At 44.8% G+C, this 26,523-nt stretch overlaps 3 protein-coding genes across 3 annotated transcripts; 1 reads left to right on the top strand and 2 right to left on the bottom strand.

Annotated features, from left to right (window-relative positions):
- Positions 1 to 134: 134 nt before the first annotated feature.
- Positions 135 to 662, bottom strand: LOC133884094 (uncharacterized). The gene has a single exon (XM_062323473.1). The coding sequence runs from the start codon at positions 660 to 662 to the stop codon at positions 135 to 137; it is 528 nt and encodes a 175-aa protein (XP_062179457.1).
- Positions 663 to 16,382: 15,720 nt separating this feature from the next.
- On the top strand, positions 16,383 to 19,128 carry LOC133885749 (subtilisin-like protease SBT3). The gene has a single exon (XM_062325491.1). It carries the CDS (start codon positions 16,669 to 16,671, stop codon positions 18,958 to 18,960), a length of 2,292 nt encoding a protein of 763 aa, XP_062181475.1. The 5' UTR covers positions 16,383 to 16,668; the 3' UTR covers positions 18,961 to 19,128.
- Positions 19,129 to 19,412: 284 nt separating this feature from the next.
- On the bottom strand, positions 19,413 to 21,641 carry LOC133884093 (uncharacterized). The gene is made up of 3 exons (XM_062323472.1): positions 21,538 to 21,641; positions 20,492 to 20,636; positions 19,413 to 19,664 (listed from the first exon to the last, which is right to left on the bottom strand). The coding sequence occupies exons 1-3, from the start codon at positions 21,639 to 21,641 to the stop codon at positions 19,413 to 19,415; spliced, it is 501 nt and encodes a 166-aa protein (XP_062179456.1).
- Positions 21,642 to 26,523: the final 4,882 nt, after the last annotated feature.

Genomic DNA, 26,523 nt, shown 5'->3' with positions numbered 1-26,523 from the left:
CGACTAAATATGCATCCATTTCTGTTGGATAGCCATCACTGTCTGATTCAGAAATTTGAAGAGAACACAACTTTCGTACATCTCAACCGACAGTCAACGATGCCAGTACTCTGTGAAAGAATTGGATTTAGCAATCACAGTTTGTATTGATCCGTCACCGGAGCACCGACGTCTCGGAGCGTGTCAGCGAGCTGCTTGAGATGAGCGCAGTACTCAGACATAGAAAGATCACCTTGGTACAAGCTGCGAAATTTCTGCTGCGTGTAAACGGCGCGTTGCATACTGTTGTCGAGGAACACGCCGGCGATGGCGGTCCAGACGCAGTACGTGTTGTAGTTGGGCTTCAGCATGGTGTTGAAGATCTCCCGGGAAACGGTCGTGTACGGCCATGAGACGATGGCAGAGTCAACCTGGGTCCATTCGGCATCGTAGATGTGCTGTCGTGCATCCACCGTGCCGTCGATTTGATCGAGCATGCCGAACTTGCGGAAGGTCAGCATGAAGAAGGCTGAGTAGTTTGCCTCGGTGAAGTCCAGTTCGATCGGTACATGCGACCGGATGTTGACGAGCTGGAGCGTGGAGGCAGGGATTGGCGTAGGAGCAGCAGTGGAGAAGGGATTGGTGGCAGAGGAGCTAGCGGTGGAATGAGGGCTGGAAGCCATGGCGAAGCAGAGGAAGATTGGATCGAGTAGGATCGAAGATGATTGATACCATGAAAGAATTGGATTTAGCAACCACAGTTTGTATTGATCTCTTAGCCTGTACATATACAAGAGCTCCAGCAGAAAACAGTTGAGAGGAGCTGAGGAATCGGTACATGCACAAGAATAGAGCCATACAGGCGGAGCCGTTGCTATACAGGCACGCTAACACTTTGCTTCCCAACAGTCTTCTGACAACGGGGGAATGCATCAAGATGCGTATGATCGAGTTGCTCTAAGTTGTCCGTTGGATTATTGCCCAGTTTTTGCAGTCGAGTATGGGAGCACACTTCGCAATGACGAACTTCCATGTTCTATATGGGCACAATCTACATGTAACCACTCTAGAAATATTTCTTTGCCTCATGCTGTCTACACTAGACAATCTCTCCAGCAGAATCTACCCTAAACTAAGAAGATTGTTGCTTTCTGATCGTAAGGAGCCAAAGAGATAGCACACCGATAGATGCATTGTACGCTATCATACACTTGTAAAGTAGTATCTGCCAGTTGCTAGGTTCAGCAGTACACGACACATCGTCCAGCACCACGCGTGGTTCGTTCGGCTCTGAAATCGCAATTCGCGCAAAGCCGAAGCAGACGACGGTGCCCATTCCGCTAGCTTAGCTTGCACCGTGCACGCGCCGGTCGGTCGACAGAGAGGGAGCGACGCACGTTGGAGAAGGCCCCTAGCAGGCCGCGCGATGGAAGCTTGTTAGGTTGACACAGGAGCTGTTAATGATTTTTCAGGAAAAAAAGTTTCTGCATCCACTGTCCATAACATCAACAAATCGAGGAATGCGTATTTATCCCTCGAAAAAAAAAGGAATCCGTATTTTCGACATCTAAGCGTATTTACACGTTAGTTTGAAAGTGTGAACACGTGTACTTAAAAAAAAGCTTACATTTGTATCCAAATGTACAAAAAATATGTGCATATATGCACTGTAAAAGAACCTGTTATAATGCGCAGACCTCATTTGAATGCACATTGTTTCTCAAATCTTGTGAAGAATTGAATTGTTTCCTACAGAATTCCTGCAAAATTTCAGGGTTCCAAAAGTGCAATTATCTTTTGTGCAATAAGATAGTTGGGATGTCCCATTGCGCAGGTGTAGTAAGAGGACAAGAGTCCTAAGAGAAAACACTCCTGTTCGTGTTGGCATGTTGCAGTTAGGAGTGAACCATACAGGTGCTGCTTGTTTTTATGTTTTTTAATCTAGAGTGATAATTAGAGAGAGGTGAATAGATATTTTAATAAAAATAATTTTGAAATCGATGGTTTTCTCTTACTTTGGTTACCCAAAGCACTCAAAGATTCAAGTGAAAACAAATATAGACAAACAAGAAAAAAAATTCAAAAACATGTGACTTTATAGATGAGATATAAACACGAGATTCCAATTAAAACCATCCCATAACCTTAGCCACAGAAAGCATGTAACTTTGAAAGAAACTCAAGATGATGATCACCGGTGAAGGAACTCTCTATATTGATAACTTAGAGGTAAGGGAACGCGAGACCTAATTTTGTACTATTGTACGCATATTTTATGCCCTCACCAACAAGAAAATCAACTTCATAAGGGTGAAAAACCGCAATTCAAAAGGAAAAATGAAAATCACAACGGGAAAAGAAAAACTTGCAAGAGAAGCAAGAGAACCAAAAATAGAGACTAGAAGGAGATGAATACAAGCTTATGCGAGAAAATAAACTTCATTAAGCACAAATATCAGCCCTATTTTAAACAGATTACAAAGTATTTTTCCCTCACAAAAGCTCTAATCTATTGCAAAGGCTAAACCTATCATCTCCTTTCCTCCAAAATCTATCACTAGTCCCTCAAATATTTGGCTCAAGGCTCTCTTACGGCTCTACCCTTCTATTTATAGGTCTAGAGAAGTGCCTTAGCCCTTAAGTTTTATTGTCCCAAAATACCCTTTGCTTACAATAGCCTCCTACCTACCACCGGGGTATTTTGGTCTATTTCCGCTCCGTCCATCGAACGATCATGACATCTTCACGACCTAGCTTCGCCTTGATGCTTGCTTCGTGATGATGCCACGTGCACTCTACCCTCCACGGTTTTGAGGCCAAATCGCGAAATCACCTCGCACGCTTCTCAAAGCTTGACTCATTGTTGCTTGCTTTGACCCTAAGCAAGCATCCCGATATCAACATGTGTACTCTGTCTTGCAATCTTTACCGCTGACAAGTCTCCCACGCTCCTGATCCCTCGGGCCACCTTGTCACTTGCACCGATATCCTCTTCGCTCGACTTTATCACCATGCCATCTTCATACTTTATTCCATGCTTTTCTTGACCTCTATGTATACAACTAGGATCACCCTTGACTCCGTCCAGCCTCTTTGATCATCCGACACCAAACTCCCTGCTTGGCCCTGATCATCCCGTCGTCGACCGCCAAGCTACATCTATCACTTGCACAACATGAGATAAGCAAAAATATTTCTCCAAACCTCCAAAACATCTCCAGTTAGTCCCAAAATCAAAATCCCTATTGAAAGAACAAAACCCAAAAATTTGTGAATACCGAATGTTCCAACGTGTTCACCCCTTAAACACCGGAACATCCGGTGTGTGTAACTCCTTCTGCATACTGGAAATATTGCTCTCTGCAAAAATAATAGTCCGGTGAGAACCTTCGATGAGCACAATGTCAAGCACCAGACCATCCAGCGCATTCATTTCTTCCATACTACCCATTTGCATTGTCTCTGCATGAAATGCTCCGGTGTATACTCTGGTGTTCACAAATCTAGGCACTAGAACATCCAATGAAGGTAAACCCACTAGACCCTAATTTGCGCCCTATCTGGAAAAATTAGTCCCTCGTGCTCACTGTCTCAGTACCGAACCATCCGATGCTTTCTTCAAATTGGCGCCAAAAATTCTTCTATGTTTGACATGCTCCGATGCTCTTTGAGCCCATCGCCAGACCATCCAGTGAGTTGATCTCTTTTTTCCTCCCTGCGCTGAAATGCTCCGGTGCTCACACTTTCCACACATCGAACTATCTGGTTTTGTCAGAAATCCTCACACCGAACTATCCGGTGAGTGTAAACTTCTTGCACCTGAGATAGAAACTCTAAGTCAAACTTTGGTTAGCCATAAACATAATCACACACAAACACGTTCATTCCAACCAAGGTCAACTCAAATCCAGCATTGTCAATGGCTCATCACAATCAAATCAAGGCACTTATCCACTTGGTTTCTCAATCTCCCATTTGATGAGTGCATTGACAATCCTCAAAGCACAAAGATGTTGTTTTGAAGAAATAAAACTAAGTGACCAAAAACTCAAAAAAGAGCAAAAGCATGTCTCTTGTCATAAGAAAGTTTGTAAAAGCCCAAAGAGAAGATAAGCAAGCCAAAGATGCAATAAAAACACAAATGCTCTCCCTTGATTAATGCACATTTCCATATATTTTCTCCCTCTTTCATCATGCAAGATTCTTCTTTGTGGCTTAATGCATATTTTTCTCCCCCTTTGACAATGCAAACATCAAGGATAAAACATTATACAAAGCATGAATATGCAATCATAATGAGCTTTCACAAGTATACCATAAAGTATTTGAAAATGCTAGAAGTGTCAAAGGGCTATAAACAGTAGAATGTGGAGCTTACAATCGCACAAAGACTCAAAAAGATACAGTGTCATAAGAATATGAAGCTATACAAGCTAAACTGAAGAATTATTGACGCATTTAAGTTCACATAGCCGAATCATGTTAAAAATGACCACCACATAAGCATCCACTCGTGCCGAGGCAATACAAGCATTAAGAACTAGCTAACTTTAATCTCAAACTAGGAAAACAAGCATTCAAGATAATAGTCTTTGCAAACGCTTACATATAAAACCAAGACTTAGTTAGATCAAGTGATTAAATGATGTAACATTGAGGTACATTCCTTTGTTTTTATTTTTATCCTCATGTTGCCTCTTATTCAAGTGAAGTATCACGCGACTGGATACATCAAATACATAGAGGCTTCAAGGCAACCGTATTGGATTATATTTTAGCACAAGAAACTTAATTTCTCAATATTATTCAAATTTGCACAAATTATCAAGTTTTCACACTATCAAGTCAAGTAGTGCCTTTGCGACGCAAGTAACACATGTTGCCCCAAGATTCTATAATGAGCTAAACATTTGACAAAGACAAAAAATATAGTGCACTGTTCCCCAATCCACTATATTGAACCAAAAAGTCTAGAACAAGATATTCATCAAACTAGGCTTAACACAAGCATTGACTAAGCCAAAGCAATTACGAACATGGTAATCAAGAATGTAGCATTTTATAGTCTACATGATTCATAAAATTACCAAATTTTATCTGTAGGAAAGCTAGTTTGCTTAAAATATTTGATGTCAAAGCATCAAGATGAGCATAAGATTAAAAGTTTGCTCCAAATAACTACTCAACTTAGTCCAAATTCAAGTGAAGCAATAAAAAATGCTAAAGACATTCAAGTCAAAGCTCAACTACTATGATTATTTTACAAGATGATATACAATGCAAATGCAATAATAGTAAAATAGAGTATGTACAACTGCAACTACCCTTCACATAATGTCATGGGGATGACACACTCTAAGCTTTCCCCTCAAATAGGTAAATCTTGTTACATCTAGAGGCTTGGTGAAAATATCGGTCAGCTGATGTTGGGTGTCTATGTAGCTCAACTCAATGCCTTCATTCTCATTGTGATTTCTAAAAAAGTAGAATCTCGCATCTGTATGTTTGGTTCTAAGTGTTGAACTGTGTTATTGTCTAAGCTTATGGCACTGGTGTTATCACACAAAAGTGACACACACTTGAACTCTAATCCAAAATCCCTCAAGATAACAACCATCCACAAAATCTGAGAATAACAGCTAGAGACAGCAACATATTCAGCTTCAGTAATTGACTGCACAACACTAGGCTCTTTGCGAGAAGAACAACAAACAAGAGAGGTACCAAAAAAATGACAAGTACTGGAGGTACTCTTTCTATCAATTCTACAACCAGCAAAATCCGCATCAAAAAAACCATAAATAGAAAGCGAAGAAGAAGTAGAATACCAAAGACCATACTCGAGAGTGTACTTGAGATACCTCAGAATACGCTTCACCGCTTGGCGGTGAGATGTCCTCGGTGATGCCTGGAAGTGAGCACACAAGCAGACAACAAAGTGAATGTCGGGTCTTATTGCCGTCAGATACAGGAGGGAACCAATCATGCTCATATACTCCCACTGGTCCACCTCCTCGTCATCCTCATCCGGATCAAGCACGGTCAAGGTAGCCATCGGTGTCGCTAAGGGCTTAGCATCGCTCATGTCAAACTTCTTCAGCAAATCCTTGGTGTACTTCGTTTAGTGGACAAATGTACCTTGCTTGCATTTCTTGATTTGAAACCCAAGGAAGAAGTTGAGCTCGCCCATCATCGATATCTCAAATTTTCTACTCATAGTTTCTGCAAACTTGGTCACAAGTGCATGAGAAGAGCCACAAAAATTGATATCATCCGCATATATCTGAACAAGAAGGAAATCATTACCATGCCTAAAAGTAAACAAGTTTTTATCCATCGACCCCATCACATACCCATGCTCTAGCAAGAAAGATTTAATCCTATCATACTAAGATGTAGGCGTCTGCTTAAGTCCATATAAAGCTTTTTGAAGCTTGTATACTCTATATGGTTATTTGGGGTATTTGAAACCTATGGGTTGCTTAACATAGACCTCTTCTTTTATGAAACCATTTAGAAAAGCACTTTTGACATCTATTTGATACAACTTGAACCCTTAGGATGCCGCAAATACGAGGATACTAATGGCTTCTAGTCTAGCTACTGGAGCAAAGGTCTCTCCAAAATCTACCCCCTCTACTTCAATGAAATCCTAGGCTATAAGTCTAGCTTTATTTCTAACAACTGACCTGTCCTCCTCTTGTTTGTTCTTGAGGACCTACTTGGTGCCTATAGTATAAATGTTAGGGGATGGCTCTATGAGGACCCAAACTTAGTACCTCTCAAAGTTTTCTAGTTCTTCATGCATGGTATTGATCGAATTTAAATCAGAAAGAGCGTGTCCATTATCATGAGGCTCAAAAGAAGCAACAAATGCAGAATATGAGAAATGAGCATATTGAGTAGATTTGGATGTCGTTACCCTCTCATCAAGGTCACCGATCATTAGTTGTGGGGGATATCTCCACTGAATGTCTCGAGGAGCCTCGCGCTATGAGACAATCTCCCCCTTAATTGCTTCTAGTACAGGCTCGAAAGCAGCTGAAGTGAAAGTAGAGGCTGTAGGACCCTCTACCGGTGTAGAAGTAGCAGGAGCCAGCTCTGAAGCAGGTGCGATGACAGGAAGTAGTGGATCATCCTCATCATCATCGAGAGCTGGTAGGTCACCATCCACAAAGATTCTTTCGCTCATCTCTTGATCACTTGCATACTCAAAGACGGAACTAGCATATAGGGTTGATTCATCAAAAGTCCCATCATAGGATTTCATGATGGTGTTAGCGTCAAGATTATAAACCCTATACATAAATGACCATGAAGAGAATACCCCAAGAGTATTTCATCAGAAGAATGCGACTCAAATTGTCAAGATTGACACGCTTTAGGATGAAGCATCGACAACCAAAAACTTTCAAATGTGAAACCTTCGACTTCCTCCCAAAGCACAACTTATAAGAAGCCAAATTTAAAATGGAGCACAAGAAAATTCGATTAGAGATATAGCAAGGTGTTCTAATAGCCTTGGCCCAAAACATTCTAGGAGTTCTATGCTAGTCATCTCCACCAAAGTGCGATTCTTCCTCTCAACCACGTCATTTTGCTGAGGAATGCGTGGGGTAGAAAATTGATGCTCAATGCCATGTTCAAGACAGAAAGCATCAAAGAGATAGTTCTTGAATTTGGTGCTATTATCACTGTGAATTTATTTCAATGCACCAGGAAGTTCCTTGAACAATCTCAAAGCTAAGCTCTGAAAGTGTGAGAACACTTTATCCTTACTCATAAGAAAGAAGACCCAAGAGTAACGAGAGTAATCACCAAGAATGACAAGAACATACCACTTTCCACCCGCTGAACGAACCAGAGAAGGACCAACAATGTCCATATGGAGAAGTTCTCCTAGTCGTTCAGTCATCACCAAATTGACTGGTGGATGGAAGGTGGCAACCATCTTGTCATGCCGACAAGGAGCACAAACAAGTTTCTTCTGAAACTTGAGCTTGGGCAATCCTCGGATCAAGCCTAGGGTACTTAAATGAGTAAGAAAATCAAAAGTCATGTGCCCTAGTTTCCTATGTCACATCCAAAGCTCAGAAGAAGGTTGAGCGACCAAACAACGAGAAGAACCTATGGACTCAGAAAAATTAGCTCCAAACACTCTCCCAACTCTGAAAATCCGATAAATCAAAGCGCTTGAAGAATCAAGAACTTGAGAAGTATCGTGTTTAAAATGCACTTTCAAGTCCTCATCGAACAACTGAGATACAGAAAATAAATTATATCCTAGATGCGCCACCAAAGTCACATCCTTGAGAGTGAAATTCTCATTTACCTTTACCACACTTTTGGCCTTCACTATTCCCTTTCTATCATCCCCGAATGTGATGTACTTGTGTCACTTCGTCAGAATGAGGCTGGAGAATCATGATGCATCTTCGGTCATATGGCACGAATGACCGAAGTCGATAAGCCATTTGTTCTCCAGGCCTTCGCCTGCTACCTACATATGAGAAGAATAGTAGGTGGATGGCTTAGTACTAGGATTAGTCAGAAACCTCTTGGGAATCTAGTACTGGGTCATCTGCCTTGAACTAGTAAAAGCAGGTATATGTAAATCAACACTAGCGAGCTGACGGCGAATACAACGATGAGGAAAAACATGGTCTGCCAAAAAATTATGACTCAAAGCCTCTTACACGTAAACCAAAACCATACGAATCATGGTAAAATCCACATCGAGGAATACCTCTAGAAGAGAACTGAAGAGCGTCTGAATCTCATGGGCGGGAGCGAGGAAAAGGCTCATGTACACTAACAGAGGGGCGGTAGATGTCCCGAGTACTCCACTCACACTCATGTCGCTCAACTCTTCTATGACAAAAGTAAAACCCAACAAGGTGACCCTCTCTCTAGCAGTAGGTGCAGTGGTAGTGTCTCTCGGAAACTCGACTGCTGGTCACTCTAGGCTCTCTCACTTAGGCTTGCATCTTTGGCTATAGAGCTCTCTTGGGTTGTGGTGTGGGTTTCTCCTTTTCTGGTATAGGTGGTGTAGTATTGATCTTGGCTTTCTCAGATTCTAAGGTAGTGGGTGTAGTGAAAACAGACTTTTCAGAACTGGAGTAGGCAACTCTCTAAAAGCCTAAACCCAAAGCTAACCCAGCCTTATCACCACACATCTTGGTCTTGGCCAAGATCAATCCATTTTGCCATTGCCTTATAAGGACTTATCCACAAGAGAAATGAGGTACTCATTCTCAGCCATGAGCTTTTCAACTTGCCCTCTAACCCAGCTGAGCTTGTCCTTAAGGATAACGCAGGTAGGACAATTTGGCTGCATATCTGTAGAACTCTCAGCACTCTCCAATCTAGACTCTAGCTCCTCTATACGCTTGACTTTTACATCAACATCCTTTGAGAGCAAAGGTCAATTCTTGTAAGCGCATAAGAGAGTAGATCTATATTCCTCAAGGAGCTTCTTCTCGGCACTCTTAAGCTGACTGGTGACCTGAGCATGCACAGCCTGAAGCTCGGCAAGCTCACTCATGACAACCAAACAACTCTCACAATCCTCATCCTTAACCTTAGCCCTAGACCTAAGCAACTCAAGCTCAGAAGAAGAACATTCTAGCCTAAACTTGAGCTCCTTAACCTCACGAATCGCTTTCTTAAGCCATCTATCCTGCCTAACAAGAGCATCATTTAAGGTATCAACCTGAATAGAAAGCTGATCATAGGTGAGTAGTACCTCAGAGGGATCAAGCTCGGGTCGTTGTCGTTGTTGTCCGCCATGAAGAAGAGGCTGGTGAAGTCCTTGTTCTTCACTTACGGTTCCTTCTCCTTCGAGCTCTCCTCCTCGCTTGAGGAAGTGTCGACGTCGCTAAGCGCCACCACAAACGTCCATGAAGCCGCATTGGCCGCTATTCTTGAAGAAGATCTTCTTGGACTTCTTGTGCTTATCGTGGTCACGGTTGCGGTCTTCCCTCTTCTTGAGCTTAGGGCTGTCCGCCTTGAAGTGTGTGGTGTCACCACACTCAAAGTAGGTCCGGGAACCATCCCTCCTCTGGTCTCAGCGGTTGTTGTAGAAATGGGTGAACTTCTTCACAATCAGTGCAAGATCCTCATCATCAAGCACATCCACCTACTCCTCTGTGGTAGAGACTAGAGAAGACAAAGCAAAACCACCAGTTAAAGGGTTAGCGTAAGAAACACCAACTCCAGACTGACTGCCACCGCTAGATCCTGAAACCAATGCCATGTTCTCAGATAGAGGATTTCCTAGGCCTATCCTTGCTACCTTGGTGATCTCGGTGGACTTGAGCTTGTTGAAGAGTTCATCACAAGTCAATGTGACATAACTGGATGACTCTTCAATACTCGAGATCTTCACTTCTCATATGCTACGATCAAGAGCATAGATAAGCTTGATCACTCTCTCATGATCTGAGTAGGGCAACTCCAGTGGATCTCAGATTGCTGACAATCCCATCTAAACGAGCAAATATGGCATCCAACGACTCTCTAGGGCCTTGCACGAACATTTGATATTCTTGGTTATATGTGCTTTAATACTGAGTCTTAATTTGGTTGGTTCCCTCATGAAAAACACTCAAAGTAGACCAAATCTCATGGGTAGTACGGAGGTGCTAGACCCTATCAAACTCATTTTAACTCAGGCTTGTGAACAAAATATTTCTAGCCTCATTGTTGGTCTCACACTATTTAATTTGAACCTGAGTCGTGTGAGCACCAGAGATCTCATAGTTGGAATCAACTATTTTTCAAATTGCACTTTCTTGGCTTAAGAGATATGCCTCCATACGCACATTCTAGTACGAAAACTCTCAGGCATCAAATAACCAAATCTTTCAACTTCTCTCCATTATCACATACGGATCACAAAGCCGGTTAAGGTCAAAGGTGATCAAACCGACTATGATACCAATTATAGGATCGAGAGTGACAACTAAAGGGGGGGGGGGTGAATAGGTGCCTCAACAAATTTCTTTCGAAATCGATGAACTTCTCCTACTTTGATTACCCGACGCACCTCAAAGATTCAAGCGAAAGCAAATATACAGAAATAAGAAAAAAATAATTGAAAACATGTGACTCCATGGATGAGATATGAACATGAGGTTCCATTAAGACCATCCTATGACCTTAGCCACAAAAAGCTTGCAACTTTGAAAGAAACTCAAGAAGATCATCACTAGGTAAAGAAACTCTCCAAGTTGATGACTAAGGGAATACGAGATCTAATTTTGTACTATTGTACGCACATTTTGTGCACTAGCAACATGGAGATCAAATTCACAATGGTGAAAATTGCAGCCCAAAAGGAAAAGCAAAAACCACAACAAGAAAAGAAAAACTTGCAAGAGAAACAAGGGAATTAAAAGGAGACTAGAAGGAGATGGACACAAGCTTATATGAGAAAATAAACTTCATTAAGCATAAAGGTCAGCCTTATTTTAAGCAGATTATAAAGTATTTTCCTCTCACAAAATCTCGAACCTATTGCAAAGGCTAAGTCTATCCTCTCCTCTCCTCCAAAACCTATCACTAGGCTCTCAAATAGCTGGCTCAAGGCCCCATACAGCTCTACCTCTCTATTTATAGGCCTAGGAAGGTGGCTTAGCCCTTAAATTTTCTTGTTTTCAAAATACCCACTGCTTACAATACTCTTCTACCTACCACCGAGGTATTTTGATCCATTTTTCACTCCATCCATCGAACGGTCGTGACACTTTCACGACTTAGCTTCGCCTCAACGCTTGCTTCGGATTGATGCCACGTGCACTCCATCCCTCCATAGTTTTGAGGCCAAACCACGAAACCGTCTCGCACGCTTCTCAAAGCGTGACTCACTGCTGCGTGCTTTGACCCCAAGGAAGTATCCCGATATCGACATGTGTACTCTGTCTTGCGATCTTGACTGCCGGCAAGTCCCTCTTGCTCACGATCTCTCGACCCGCCTTGTCACTTGCACCGGCATTCCCTTCGTTTGACTTTGTCACCACATCATCTCCATCATTCCTTCCATGCTTTGCTTGACCTCTATGTACACAGCTAGGATCACCCTTGATTCTGCCGGCCTCTTTGATCATCCGGCACCAAACTCTCTGCTTAGCCCTGATCATCCCGTCATTGACCGTCAAGTTGCATCCATCATCTGCACAACATAAGATAAGCAAACATGTTTCTCCAAAACTCCAAAAGATCTCCAGTTAGTCCCAAAATCAAAATCCCTATCGAAAGAACAAACCCCAGAAATTTGTGAACACATGATGTTCCAACATGTTCACCCCTTGAACACCGGATCATTCGGCTTGTGTAACTCCTTCTGCATAATGAAAATATTGCTCTCTACAGAAAATAGTCCGATGAGAACATCCTTTGAGCACACTGCCAAGCACCGAACCAGCGCATTCATCTCTTCCATACTACCCATTTGCATGCTCTCTGCATGAAATGCTCTGGTGTTCACAAATCCAGACACCAGAACATCCAGTGAAGGTAAGTCCACCAAACCCCAGTTTGCACCCTCTCTGGAAAAAATAGTCTGTCGTGCTCACTGCCTCAGCACCGGGCCATCTGGTGCTTTCTTCAAATTTGGCGCCAAAAATTCTTCTCTGCTGGAAATGCTTCAGCGCTCTCTGAGCCCATCATCGTACCATCCAGTGAGTTGATCTCAATTTTCCTCCCTGCGCTAAAATGCTCTAGTGCTCACACTTGCCACACACCGGACTATCCAATGATATCAAAAATCCTCACACCGGACTATCCGGTGGGTGTAAACTTCCTACACCCGAGACATAAACTCCAACTCCAGCTTTGGTTAGCCATAAACATAATCACGCACAAACATGTTCATGCCAACTAAGGTCAACTCAAATTCAACATTGTTAATGACTCATCACAATTAAATCAAGACACTTATCCACTTGATTTCTCAGTTTTATTATTTTTTTCAAATAAGGCTTGAATTTTATTAAAGTAATGACAGTGATTGCTACCCTGCTTGAGCACTCACGTAAGTCATCATTGTCGTTGAAGAGATGAAGGAAGCAAAAGTCCCTAAGCACACTTGTTGCCATGGAGAAGCCAAACACCGAGCTAAGTTGATTTAAACTACTAGCTATAGGATTTTATTTGAGGATTAAACTACTCTAACTATATAGGTCTATAAAGAGGCAAGGTTCCCCTCCCTCTGACCATCGGCGAGACCTCCAGAGTGGGAGAAGGAGGGGAACCAAAGGGTGGCAGCGGTGGAGTCCTGTGCGACGCAAGGTGTGAGGGGGTGGTCTGCATGCCACAAATTTTTTAGAGTGAAATCTACCAGCAGTCTCTAAATTTGCCCCGCATTCTCATCCAGGTCTATAAAGTCTTGAATTGCAGATTTATGCCCTTTAACTTGCTAAATGCACGCAAGGTCAGAAACATTCTAGTTAGCATTAACTCGCCTACGTGGCATGTCGACTTATGACAACATGGACATATCCTTCCTCCCCTCCCTCTCTCTCTCTCTCCACTCTACCCGACAGTGACATGGTTGTCACAGAGAGCTATTCGCTATCACCCCTCGCCGTGCCAAACAAAGCTGAGCGGCGGTGAGGTGACCATGGCTATCCCCAAAGTCGATTGCTCCCTCTTTCCCCCCTACGCCCAAATAGATCCAAGTGGCCTCCATTGCAGTGCACAGGCTGGTGCCTAGATCCAACTAGCGGTGATGGAGTGGGAGAGGTGGTCTCTGTTGAGAAACTACAAGAGGAGCATCACGAGGATGGGAAGGAAGAAGCAGCTCGAGAATCCTCACCTTGGTCACCGCCATCCCTAGCCTCCTCAGTAGGTTAGCACCGCAACTAGCATCGGGAGAGGCGGGCATCTTGGGCTCAAGGGTCGTGGCAGTAGGGACTGGATAGGGAGGGAGGGAGTGAAGAGGGCACCAACCGCAGCGAGGTCCCAAAGAAGAAGAGGGTGGAGAGGGAATGAAGTGATGAGGAAGAAGGGGGCAAGATAGTCATTTCACATCAGAAATTGGGTTTAAAAAGGAAAATATTAGAATATTTCCATGTCATTGTGCCTTGTCAGCATCCACATCAGCAACCAAAGGGGTACACATCGCATGGTACAATTTGAATGTTTATGAGCACTAATCTGCATTTTGAGAGTTTGTAGACCCATATAAGAATGAGAGACAAGTTTAGGGATCGCCGGTGGATTTCATTCTATTTTGTTATTGGAGTCGTAGTTCGATCGTGGTTCAATGTATGTGTTACAGAGCTCAAGTTGTTCATTGCGATGAGAGACGTCTAAGGTACAATGATCAAGATACACAAGATCAATACAAACTTCAGCATTTTGATGACAACTTCCAAGCACTAATTTACAAGTTTTTATCCGAAAAGAAAAATAACCGTTGAACTGCCAGTGGCATTCACCCACTCTATAACCGAATAAGTTCCCGAATCCCAAACGAAGAAATAACCTGTTCCACTGCAACGCAGACGTTGCTCACCAGTTACTCCAATTGAATTTACTCTACGACGGACGCACCTTCCCAGTTCCACCTATAAATGGTGGATCTCTAACACAACGAATTACTCGTGCAGGAGGCCTCCAAGCCCCAAGAAGAACACAGCAGCACGGGAAAAATCTCACTCCAAATGGCCCGCTTCCTCGTCATCGTAGTCTTCCTCCTCGTGGCCACGCCCATCTCGACGGCCCATGCCTCCGGCCGTGCTCTGGGCGAGAAGAGAAGGCCATGCGTAGCAACAGCGCCGTTGCCGAGCATGGCAGGCATCGAGTTCTACGTCCTCGGGGAGCGCGGCCATGGAGACTCGGAGGCCCCTTCGGCCGGCTCGAACGGCCGTGCTTCTGCTGACCACGGCGCCCGTGCGGATCTCGGCGCTGACTGTGACGAGAAGGTCCCTATATACGGAGCACCGTAGAAGTTAATTGCCTCGTTCAAGTATACATACTCGAGTAAAGAAACGACCTCTGATCGATATTCGATACGTCACTCTTTGCTGTAACATTCAACGTTCCGGCCCTACGGTAAAGACACGTAGTCCGAGCACCAGCCTTTGGTGTCTCCTCTTTCTGTGACTTCCCACGGCCGGCACTTGGTCTGCCAATGGCCAGGAGCCTCAAATGATCGGAACCCACCGCCGTACTGACGAACCATTGCAGCCAAATATCTCCCGGGACGTAGTAGGACGACCCGTGTGGAAGTAGCAGTGGCCGCACGGCGAGCGTAAAGGTTTGGAGATCGTAGTGCCTGGAGAAACGAATATAATCCCACGGCTACCGGACGACGAGGTGCACGGCGCACCAGCTATCGTGACTGATTGCGTTGGCTACATCATGCACTATGCGCAGGGGCCCACCTACGCGACACGCACCACACGGCACGGCACCACGGAGGGTGCAACGCGCTCTGAACGCCGGTCAACCGATGGAAGAGCACTTGGATTCCAGTGAGAAATCGTCGCCGCGTGCACAGCCGGTGAATGCGCGCGCCCCTGTTACGTGAGCGTCAGAGGTCACACACATCACGCACTCAAGACTCAAGACGAGTCGAGCACTAGCAGCTGCAGCAAGTGGACAAGACCATGTCCAAGCAAAAGCTCAAACTGGTGGCGCGTCGCATGTCTGACTGTCTGTCCGTTCTTCGGATTTGAACGTGGGATCTAATCTTTGGCTAATACCTCCTTTTTATCATTCGATGTTCATATATGCAACCATAGGTTGGGTCCCCGGCTTCGATCTCCTCGAGTCCTCGTGGTCCATGTCTCGATCAGTGAATGCATGTGATGCATGCACAGACGAACAGTACTCTCTAACTAACGCAGATCCCCTGGTTGTCAGTCAGAAATCACGGGATATAAAGGACTATCCATGCATCCATTTCTATTGGATAGCCGTCACTGTCTGATTCAGAAATCCGAAAAAGATAACATAACTTCGCATATCTGAACCTGCAGTCCACGACGCTACTACGCTAGTACTTCGCCACAGTTCTTTATATTAATATTATGTTGTTCCTGAAGCTTGACATAAAATGCGTGCACTCAATTTCCTGATGCGTAAATGGAGAACCGTATATGTCAATCAGGAGAAAATCCATGATATGCACTGATAGGAATGCATCAAGACGCTAATGATTGAGTTGCTACAAGTTGTCCATTGGAACATTCTTCACTTTTGTAGTCGCGTATTGGGAAACACTTCGCAACCGGAACACTCTACATGTAAGAACTCAATAGTTAATACTTGTTTTCTTTGCCTCGTGTTCTCCTTACTAGATAATGTCTCCAGCAGAATCTACACTAAATTAACAAGGTTTGTTGATTTCTGATCATAGGAACGAGCCAAAGAGATAGCACGACGGTAGATGCATGATACGCGATCAGACACTTGTAAAGTAGCTTCCAGTTGTGAGGTTCGACAGTACACGACACATCGTCCAGCACCACGCGTGGTTCGGCCTGCAAATCGCAATGCGCGCGATGCCGATGCAGACGATGGCGCCCATTCCGCGGCTTAGCTTGCATCGGCTTGTCCCCAACAGGGACTACGCAACCACCGAATCGGGTCGTGAAACTGTCCAGCATCCATTGCCCGATCCGCTGTAAGACCATGCTGGTTAAATAGACGGTGCACGCTGCTGAGGCGTCTCACACAGACATGCCGGCAATGGCGGCCGTCGTCGTAGTAGCTGCGCTTCGTTGCATGGCATGGCCGTGTCTAGCATTGCTGTGCTTTGCAATGTTGTTACGTGTGCCGGCCGCGTCGGCTGAGACGGCGGCGTACATTGTGCACATGGACAAGTCGGCCATGCCGCGGGGGTTCTCCAGCCACCTGAGGTGGTACGAGTCCACGCTCGCCGCGGTCGCCCCAGACGCCGACATGTTCTACGTCTACGACCACGCGATGCATGGGTTCGCTGCGCGACTGCGCACCGTGGAGCTGGAGAGTCTCAGGCGGTCACGGGGGTTCGTGTCGTGCTACCGCGACGACGCCAAGATGGTGCGCCGCGACACGACGCACACGCCCGAGTTCCTTGGCGTTAGCGCGGCGGGGGGTCTGTGGGAAGCGGCTGAATACGGCGAGGACGTCATCGTCGGCGTGGTGGACACCGGCGTGTGGCCCGAGAGCGCGAGCTTCCGCGACGACGGGCTCCCGCCGGTGCCGGCCCGGTGGAAGGGCTTCTGCGAGTCCGGCACGGCGTTCGACGCCGCCAAGGTGTGCAACCGGAAGCTCATCGGGGCGCGCAAGTTCAACAAGGGCCTCGTCGCCAACACCAACGTGACCATCGCCGTCAACTCCCCGCGCGACACCGAAGGTCACGGCACGCACACCTCGTCCACAGCCGCTGGCTCGCCCGTGCCGGGCGCGTCGTTCTTTGGCTACGCACCAGGCACCGCGCGCGGCATGGCGCCCCGCGCCAGGGTGGCCATGTACAAGGCCCTGTGGGACGAGGGCACGTACCAGTCCGACATACTCGCTGCCATCGACCAGGCCATCGCCGACGGCGTCGACGTCCTCTCCCTCTCCCTCGGCCTGGATGGCGTCCCGCTGTACCAAGACCCTATCGCCATTGGCACGTTCGCGGCAATGCAGCGCGGTGTGTTCGTGTCAACCTCGGCGGGCAACGAAGGCCCCGACTTCGGCTTCCTCCACAACGGCACGCCGTGGACGCTCACCGTGGCGTCGGGCACTGTGGACCGGGAGTTCTCCGGCGTCGTGACGCTCGGCGACGGCACGACCATCATCGGCGAATCACTGTACCCAGGCAGCCCGACGGCGCTCGCGGCCACCGGGCTCGTCTTCCTCGACGCGTGCGACAACTCCACTGTGCTCACCAAGAACCGCGATAAGGTCGTCCTCTGCGATGCCAGCGACTCTCTGGGCTCCGCGATTTTCGCGCTGCAGGACGCCAAGGTGCGCGCGGGCCTCTTCCTGTCCAACGATTCGTTCAGGGAGCTCTCGGAGCACTTCACGTTCCCGGGCGTCATCGTGAGCCCGCAAGACGGGCCCATGTTGCTCCAGTACATACGAAGCAGCCGCGCGCCCAGGGCCGCGATAAAGTTTGAGGTTACCATCCTGGGCACGAAGCCCGCGCCGATGGTGGCGACGTACTCGTCGCGTGGCCCGTCGGGGAGCTGCCCGACGGTGCTCAAGCCCGACGTGCTCGCGCCGGGCTCGCTTATACTGGCCTCGTGGGCGGAGAACATCAGCGTCGCCACCGTGGGGTCGCGGTCGCTGTACAACCGGTTCAATATCATATCCGGCACGTCCATGTCGTGCCCGCACGCGTCCGGGGTGGCCGCGCTGCTCAGGGCCGTGCACCCGGAGTGGAGCCCCGCCGCAGTCCGGTCCGCGTTGATGACGACAGCCAGCGCGGTGGACAACACCGGGGCGTCCATCAAGGACATTGGACGGCGCAACCGGCCAGCGACGCCGCTGGCGATGGGCTCCGGCCACATCGACCCCATCCGCGCCGTGGACCCAGGACTGGTCTACGACGCCGGGCCGGAGGACTACATCAAGCTCATGTGCGCGATGAACTACACCGCGCAGCAGATCAAGACCGTCGCACAGTCGCCGTCGGCTGCCGTGGACTGCGCCGGCGCGTCCCTCGACCTCAACTACCCGTCGTTCATCGCATTCTTCGACCCGAACGGCGGCGCAGGCGAGAGGACGTTCACCAGGACCGTGAGCAACGTGGGCCACGCGCCGGTGAGCTACAGCGCCAAGGTGATGGGCCTGAACGGGTTGACGGTGACCGTGGCGCCGGACAGGCTGATGTTCGGCGGCAAGAACGAGAAGCAGAAGTACACACTCGTGATCCGGGGGCAGATGAAGAACAAGACCGACGAGGTGCTGCATGGGTCGTTGACGTGGGTGGACGACGCCAGCAAGTACACGGTGAGAAGTCCGATCGTAGCAACCACTGCGAGCTCAGATCGGTTTTAGGATTCTTACTAGTAAAGTTTGTCAACAACTGAGCATACGGAATGATTGTCAGTATTGGCACGTGTCGCCCTAAAAAAAAGTAAAAAACGAAACGCCTCAAATGACCTTGTTGTAGCTCGTCTATACGACAGATGATAGTAATTTATATTTCAATTTAATCCTCTAAAATGGCAATCGAACCTTGGTGTAGCTCATCTAGACGACAGATGATAGTACGACGACTCAAGCTGTCGAGCACAACAAAACGGATTTGAATAACCTTAGTTACCTGTCAGCTTGAGCTGGAACTGGCGACACCATTCGATATAGCAACATTCGACCAAGATTACAGGAAAGGCAAAAGACATCATATCGCTATGACAGACACAGTTCAAAACTTAGATTGTGGGAGGCAGCAAGGATGATTTCACGCTAAATAATTGAAAAAAATTGTACTAATGTATCTCCTGCCTTTACTCTGATCCAGTAGCCATCAAGAACTCCCCTTCGCATACTAGGTCGGCACCAACATAAGCTTTTCCTTTCATCTTTGCAATTCCAAACCTCTTCTTCAACTTGATCAGAGTCATTCTCATAATCAAGGTGTCTCCAGCAATTACAGGCTTCCGGGACCTCATTTTATCAATCCCCGCAAAAAAGAAATTCTCTCTAGATCCACCTACTTCAGGTTGCAACACCACCATACCTCCAACCTGAGCCATTGCCTGCAAATCAAGGTAAAAACTTGTTTCTCACACCGGCAATTTAGAAAGTTTCTACTTGATGTCAGACCATAAGTAGCTTATAGGTACATATGGTTATGTAATATCTTCAACAGGCAATTGTATAGCAGTTACTGGCCCAGTTATTCCAAAATGCGTCAAGGAGTAGCATTGACCACTGTTACTAGCTTATGCTTTATGTAAAAAATACATGAGTTGCCAGTAGCTACCAATCTATCACAAATAGTTCTCTCAATTGATTGTCTTGTCAATTTGTTAATTCTTTAGGTATTCGATCAACTCTAGCAATTCAGAAGAAAAACAATTTATCGTAAAATAGGCCCAATTTATCGTAAAATAGGCCCATATCACAAGTTCAGTTACAATGATCCTATGTGGATGGCGTAATTGAAGCAATAAAATTAGGAGGAGAAATATAAAGAATAAAACACTCATTTTTTTTTACTTTTCTTAGAAATCCGTCGCACATGTAATGCAAACAATGTGATTAACGATGTACACGAACTTTGCTTTTACAAAGGCATGAAACATGATGGAATATATCCACTAAAATATGGCAATATCCAGCACCAATTATCTAGCAGCCACAAATTCACCGTACACTTAGTCGCGCTGAATTGAGTAAATATGTCCTTAATCAAACCATAAGGAGCAGTGCTCTAAGACTCCAACCAGTATAATTTGAGGAAAATGTATGACAAGGAAATAGAAATTTAATTTACATGCCAATAATGAAGAAACACATGTATCTCAGTAAGCAAGTCAAGGCTGGCATCAAAAAAGGGAGAAAAAAGTACATCATTACATACCTCAACCATGAGAACACCAGGCAGTATGGGTCGGTCAGGGAAATGTCCTGGGAAGAAGTTATCATTTATTGTCACATTCTTGATCGCAACTGCATATTTGCCTGGTTCGTAATCGATCACTCTATCAACTAGAAGGAAAGGGAACCTAGCTTGCACATCAACAAAAAGTAGTTAACGCAAAAAAAACTTGCATGCAAATTGAGTATCACCTATCAAGCATCTTCACCATGCATACGAAACCTACACCGATGTAGTGTTTTTCTTCAAGCACTATTATTTTTTTAGACGAAGGAAGCTTTATTTTGAGATGAAGTGCTGATGCACCCAACTATAACAAAAGAAAGGGGGGAAAAAAAAAGAAAGAGAGAAAAGACTGTAATTAGGTGTGCATAAAGCAACACCAAGCCTATAACCCAAACCTAGAGCTCAGAACCACCTTACACTCCAGAACAAAATTGCTACGCGCTAGTACCTATTTCCTTACACGACGGATTGGTAGATCTCGAAAACTCCGGACAACCGACGTTCCCCCATAAATAGGAGGCGCACAATAGGGGTACCTAAAGCAATTCACAAGCATCCATGACCTAACAAAGCCTCTAGTGACCAGTCAAACACTGGCCCTAAAGCTGCACACAGCTAGCCGCCACCATCGAACAGTGACGGACAACCACCTAGCACGACCTACGATCCGACCGACGAACACTTAAGCTTCAGATGAGCAGGGAAAGAACTCCAAAGCGACACCTCCAAGGAGGACACGATGTCAGGATGCCATCATCGCCAGGATGCCATCATCGCCCAATCTAACATAAGACCTGGGTTTTCACCCGGAGAACCCACTGAGAGTGAGGATCATCATAGCAATTCCTCTAAGGAGGGGAACGACGTCCAAGAGCATCGCCGTTGCAAGGCTTTTGCCCGGAGCCCCCTGCACCACCCACCGCACTCGTCACCGCCATAGCCCACAATGTGGTGGCTGCAAGAAGCATGTAGGCATCCATGGGATTGTGGGAGACGTGGTCAGCGCACCGCCTTACGCCCACCATAAGCGGTAGGCCGCCGCCATGTCGAACCCAACCACCTCGTGGATAGGAAGCGCCCATCGAGGGAGGTGTGGCACCAGCCCAACCCCGTAGTCCGTGGCCATCAATTAGTATATTACTAAATGGGTTAGTGTCATTCAATGTTAATAAACAGCTTAATAGCTTCGACTTGCACAGAGGAAGGCTATCTAGAACACTTCAGAATGCACATGCCTGGCTCTAGGGGCCTTTATTTAGATCAATGATCAACAACACGCTTACCCAAGAGACCAGAAAGCATGCCATTTGTTTATTAACCACCTAGCTTATTTTTATGAAATTAATAACAGTTTTTGTCTTTTTTTTTACGACTATGATCGGAACTCTTATTTATTTAACTGTATAACAAACGACAAGTTACACGATAACCCAATAAAGGAGGATAAAAATCAGCTTCATAGTTAGGAAGTTGGACAAATCAACATATATGCATCAGGAGATCACCTGTTCAGAACGTAACACCATTCATTCTTAGGTCAACACACATACATTTACACGATAAAAGTCATGCATTGCTAGTAAGAACTAATAAGATGCTGAAATCCCCCATATCAAGTTTGTTTCAGTGAATGTATCATCACACAACAAGCTGTTGAATTAGAGGCAGATAATCAACATGAAAAGTTTCAATTTTCTCAATATCATCCTTCATTTAGCACAATTTCAACATCTGCGTAGCAAATTTATGCACACAGAAATCCTCTAGCACAAATTTTAGGAACAAAAAAATAAATAGTACCAAGTCGTTTCGCAAGTCATCTCATAGGTGTGTTATGGTCAAAGGTATAAATAGCGATATAAGTGATGATGAATCCGATGAGGATTCTTCTTCCTATGATGAACTCCTTCATTTGATCAATAAGCAACAAAAAGCCCTTAAAAAACAATCAAAAGAGCTTAAAAAATTCAATACACTTAATGACATTCATGCTACCTTTGTTTCTAATTATGAACAATTATTGTGCAAATTTAATTTGTTAAATAAGGAGCGTGAAGAGCTTAAGGCTAAATTTGAGTGCATTGAATCTCAAACTAAGGTCCCTTTAAAGCAATCTACCTCTTTATTTAATTTTAATCCTAAGGTATATGCTTCTACTTCTTGTGATGATTTACTTGTTTTATCTATCTCACCCGTTTGAAATGAAATTTGTGTTGAGAATGTTGTTGTAGAATAATCTAATGAACTTATTGCACAAGAGAATAATGAGCTCAAGCAAGAAGTAGAGAAGCTCAAGGAAGACTTGGCGAGATTAAAGGTCAAAGGACATGTCCAACCTCTTTAAGATAACCGTGCTTTCATGGTGAAGAAGCTTGAGAATGGGTCAACCGTGATATTAGGGATGGCAACGGGGCTAATCTTCGCGGGGAATGCTTCCCCATCTCCATCCCCATTTAGCTATCGGGGGGAAGATTTCTTCCATCCCCATCCCCGCGGGGAATTTGCGGGGATCGGGTCCCCAATGGGGATATAAAATTGAATGATATTTGATTATTTTTATATATTAATAATATGTATGTTGCATAAATAAGTAATTTATTGATGTATACGAGGGTAATTAATATAAGATTGATTAAATATCATAGGTTAGATAAAAAAGAATAAGAGTAATTTATTATTTACTCTACGTAATGTAATGTTTGTACATTTATATAATAAGAAAAATATGTATATATGTGATATCGGGAATATAGCGGGGAGCGGGAACGGGGAGCGTCTTCCCGTCTCCATCCCCATATGAGTTCGCGGGGGACAAAATCTCCCCATCCCCGTCCCCTAATAGGGGAATTCCCCGCGGGGAATCGGAGATCGGGTCCCCATTGACATCCCTACGTGATATGCTTCAAATGATATCAAGAAGTCCACAAGTCCTTCCAATGCAAGCAAGTGAAGAAGCAGATCAAGGAAAAGAAGAAGATGACAAACCTCTCCAACAAGACCTCCAACCTCTATACTAAATCCAACTACAAGAACAAGATAAAGAGCAACTACTACAAGATCAAGAAGAAGGAAAATGGCAAGGTGGTTGCACACATATTGGAAAGAAGGATCGGAGGTGGAACCAACCTATTTGGGTGCCTAAGAAAGTCATCACCAACATAAAGGCCCCAATCGATTTGGGTTCCAAAGAAAACTTGAAGCCCGATGCAGCTATGGAGATTTAGAGGCTTGGCTTACAAGATGAAGTAAAGATTCAAGTAAAGAAGCCAAGTGTACAAAATAGACGCATTGATAAAGATTATGATTATCACATACTAAAATCCTCATCCAAAGGTAAAAGAGTGATATCTTTTGTAGTCTCATGCAGCAATCAACATGTTCTCGGAGGTATGCAATGCTCAAACGCTTCAAAATTGGTATCATTATCAAATCTTTGTTCATTTAAGCTACCTCCATACATAATATAACTTAAACTTCCTATCTCTACATATTGTCTAGTTGTGCATATGCTTCTTTCTCATCATATGTATACACATATATAGAGGGAGTTTAGACTATATTATGTGAGTTTTATGAATTATGATCCATGTGTTTTCATAGATTTCAATTGGTATCATTCTTTTGCAGTGAGATTCCTACAATTGGTATCAATACAATTGGTATTATTTTTAATTGGATTATAATTTGTGAAGCTCTCTCCCATGTGCTTTAATGTTTTTCCCTTTAAGTTCAACATATGCATATAGTCTTTTTTGGGAGATTGTTGACAAAGGGGGAGAAGTTTGATGACCAAAGCAAGGAATGCAAGATGAACAATGAGGGGAGATTATAGCAAGTGCAAGATACATGAAGGTTAACAAGGGGGAGAAGCTATTGCTTAGGTCAAATCAAGGGAGATAGTGACAATGGAGAAATAGGAAGCCACAACAAAGGGGATTAAGTGGTAAGAACATGCATCCAAGTAATGTGGTAAGATTATGTGCTTATTTATGATATTTACATTTGAAATCATTTGTTATTTGCCACTTGCTTTGGTTATATTGTCATCAATCACCAAAAAGGGAGAGATTGTAGCGAAAATTGCCCTATTAAACCATTATTGTGATTTTAGTGATTAATAACAACATAGTCATTAGGACTAACATGTTTGTCAAAAATAAATGTTAGTAGGTCTCATGGATGCAATACATGAGAAGCCACCGAAGCCGGGACAAAGTTTGGTTGAATTGAAAAAAGTCTCAGGAGAAATAACTACACCAGATAGTCCGGTGTTCCAGGTATTTGCACTCACTAGAGCATCTCTGTCAAAGGGGGGCAGAGGCATGAAAACCTCACCGGATAGTTCGGTGATGAAGTAAGGCAACATCGGACAATACACCAGACAAATGAACAGTGCAAAGATGAAAAAGAAGCAGAAGACCTCATCGAATAGTCTGGTGATTGATTTGAACACACCAGAGGAAAGCACCGGAGCATTGGTGAAAAAGGGGATAATGCAGTGACCTCACCGGAAGGTCCGGTACTCTGAAGATGTGTATACCGGAGCATATTTTCCAGAGAGGGTTGCATTGGCTCAGCTGGCTGGGGATAACGCACCGGATGGTCCGGTGATGAAGTGATGTGCACCGGAGAATACACCAGAGCAATTTACAAAGAGAAGATGTTGGCTCAGATGGCTAAGGTCTACTCACCGAAAAGTCCGATGATGAAGATGGAGTATACACCGGAGTATCCGGTGTTCACAGAAGCTTGAGTGGGGTTCCAACGGCTAGTTTCTGAGGAAGTAGTCATCGGATGATCCGGTGTTAGTACTATTGTTCTCACCGGATCATCCGATATTAATAGTTTTTTAGAGTTGTTGGGTTAACAGCTAGTGCGCTGGTTTGAGACTATAAATACCCCTCTACTCAGTCATTTGAGTGTGCTGGAGTTCAGAGAAGTTCATGTACACTTGAGAAGACATCCAAACCACCAAAGTACTTAAAGTGATCATCCAAAGCGATTAAGCATAAGATTAGTGAGTGATTAGTGCTTATAGGCTTAGAGAGTGAGTTGCTAGGTGATTGCTGCCTAGAGTGTGGATCAAGGAGTGATCAAAACAGTGTACCTCTTAGTACTTTGGAACCTTGGAGTCTTGGTGACTCGCCGACAAACTGGTTGACCCTTCGACTTGGTGTGGAGCGGCGGCAAAGCGGTTGTGCGGGGACGCGGAGACCCTTGCCTTTGTGGCTTAAGCTCCGAAGTGATTACGACGATGCGGAACCAGAAGAGAGGCTAGCGGTGAGACCTTACCTTGGTGGCTTGGTGGCTCATCTGAGTGGAGGCCTTGTCTTTGTGATTTGGTGACTCAAATGCCGTGACCGAGTACCGACCGAGAGCATATCCTTTATAAAGCTCTAACGTGGACTAGGGGTGACATTCATACCATCGATACCACAAAAAAAATTCTTGTACCGAGTTTGCTCTCTTTACCTTATTTACGTTTCTGTATTTACTTACTTGCAATTTTCCTTCTTAGATAGGTTGCAAGTTCTTTGATCGGTAGAGTAAACACACTAGATAAATCTAGAGCACATTTAGATAGAAATTAATGTAGGTTTATCTTGTGTTGTTTTTAGAGCCAAAATAGTTTTATGTGTCCTAATTCACTCCTCTTAGGACGCCACCGATCCTCACAGGCTTGAGTTGCTTGCCCGAAGGGTCCATTTGTCATCTAGAATTTTTTGAAATAACATAACTGTATTCTTTGTCAGTAAATAATGTTCACCAGAGGTCCTTAACTCACCATCCGAAGGGGGCGTGTGAGACTATTCCCCAACAACACTAATTACACTATGGGAATAAATTCAAATGTGTGGGTGTTGTGTGACAGGTAGGAGAAAGAGGTGAAAATAGTCGGAAACAGTAGAAAAGTGAAAATGGCTAGAAACTATCGGAAACTGCCCAAACCATTTCTAGTATTTTTTTCTCAAAATTGGAATTGGAAATGATAAGGCTGTAGAATGTTG

Source organism: Phragmites australis, chromosome 11, assembly GCF_958298935.1.
Source record: "Phragmites australis chromosome 11, lpPhrAust1.1, whole genome shotgun sequence".
Classification (NCBI taxonomy): domain Eukaryota; kingdom Viridiplantae; phylum Streptophyta; class Magnoliopsida; order Poales; family Poaceae; genus Phragmites; species Phragmites australis.
This window is presented reverse-complemented; position numbering and strand designations above follow the sequence as displayed.

What these genes read in the sequence shown, in the direction of transcription:
- LOC133885749 (XM_062325491.1), top strand. Translation starts at nt 16,669, where the DNA reads ATGCCGGCAATGGCGGCCGTCGTCGTAGTAGCTGCGCTTCGTTGCATG.
- LOC133884094 (XM_062323473.1), bottom strand. Translation starts at nt 662, where the DNA reads ATGGCTTCCAGCCCTCATTCCACCGCTAGCTCCTCTGCCACCAATCCC.
- LOC133884093 (XM_062323472.1), bottom strand. Translation starts at nt 21,641, where the DNA reads ATGGCCACGGACTACGGGGTTGGGCTGGTGCCACACCTCCCTCGATGG. An exon ending in GCGGCGGCCTACCGCTTATG is followed by an intron (nt 20,637 to 21,537) that starts GTGGGCGTAAGG and finishes TGTGCAAGCTAG; the next exon opens with GTTCCCTTTCCTTCTAGTTG. An exon ending in CTGGTGTTCTCATGGTTGAG is followed by an intron (nt 19,665 to 20,491) that starts GTATGTAATGAT and finishes CTTGATTTGCAG; the next exon opens with GCAATGGCTCAGGTTGGAGG.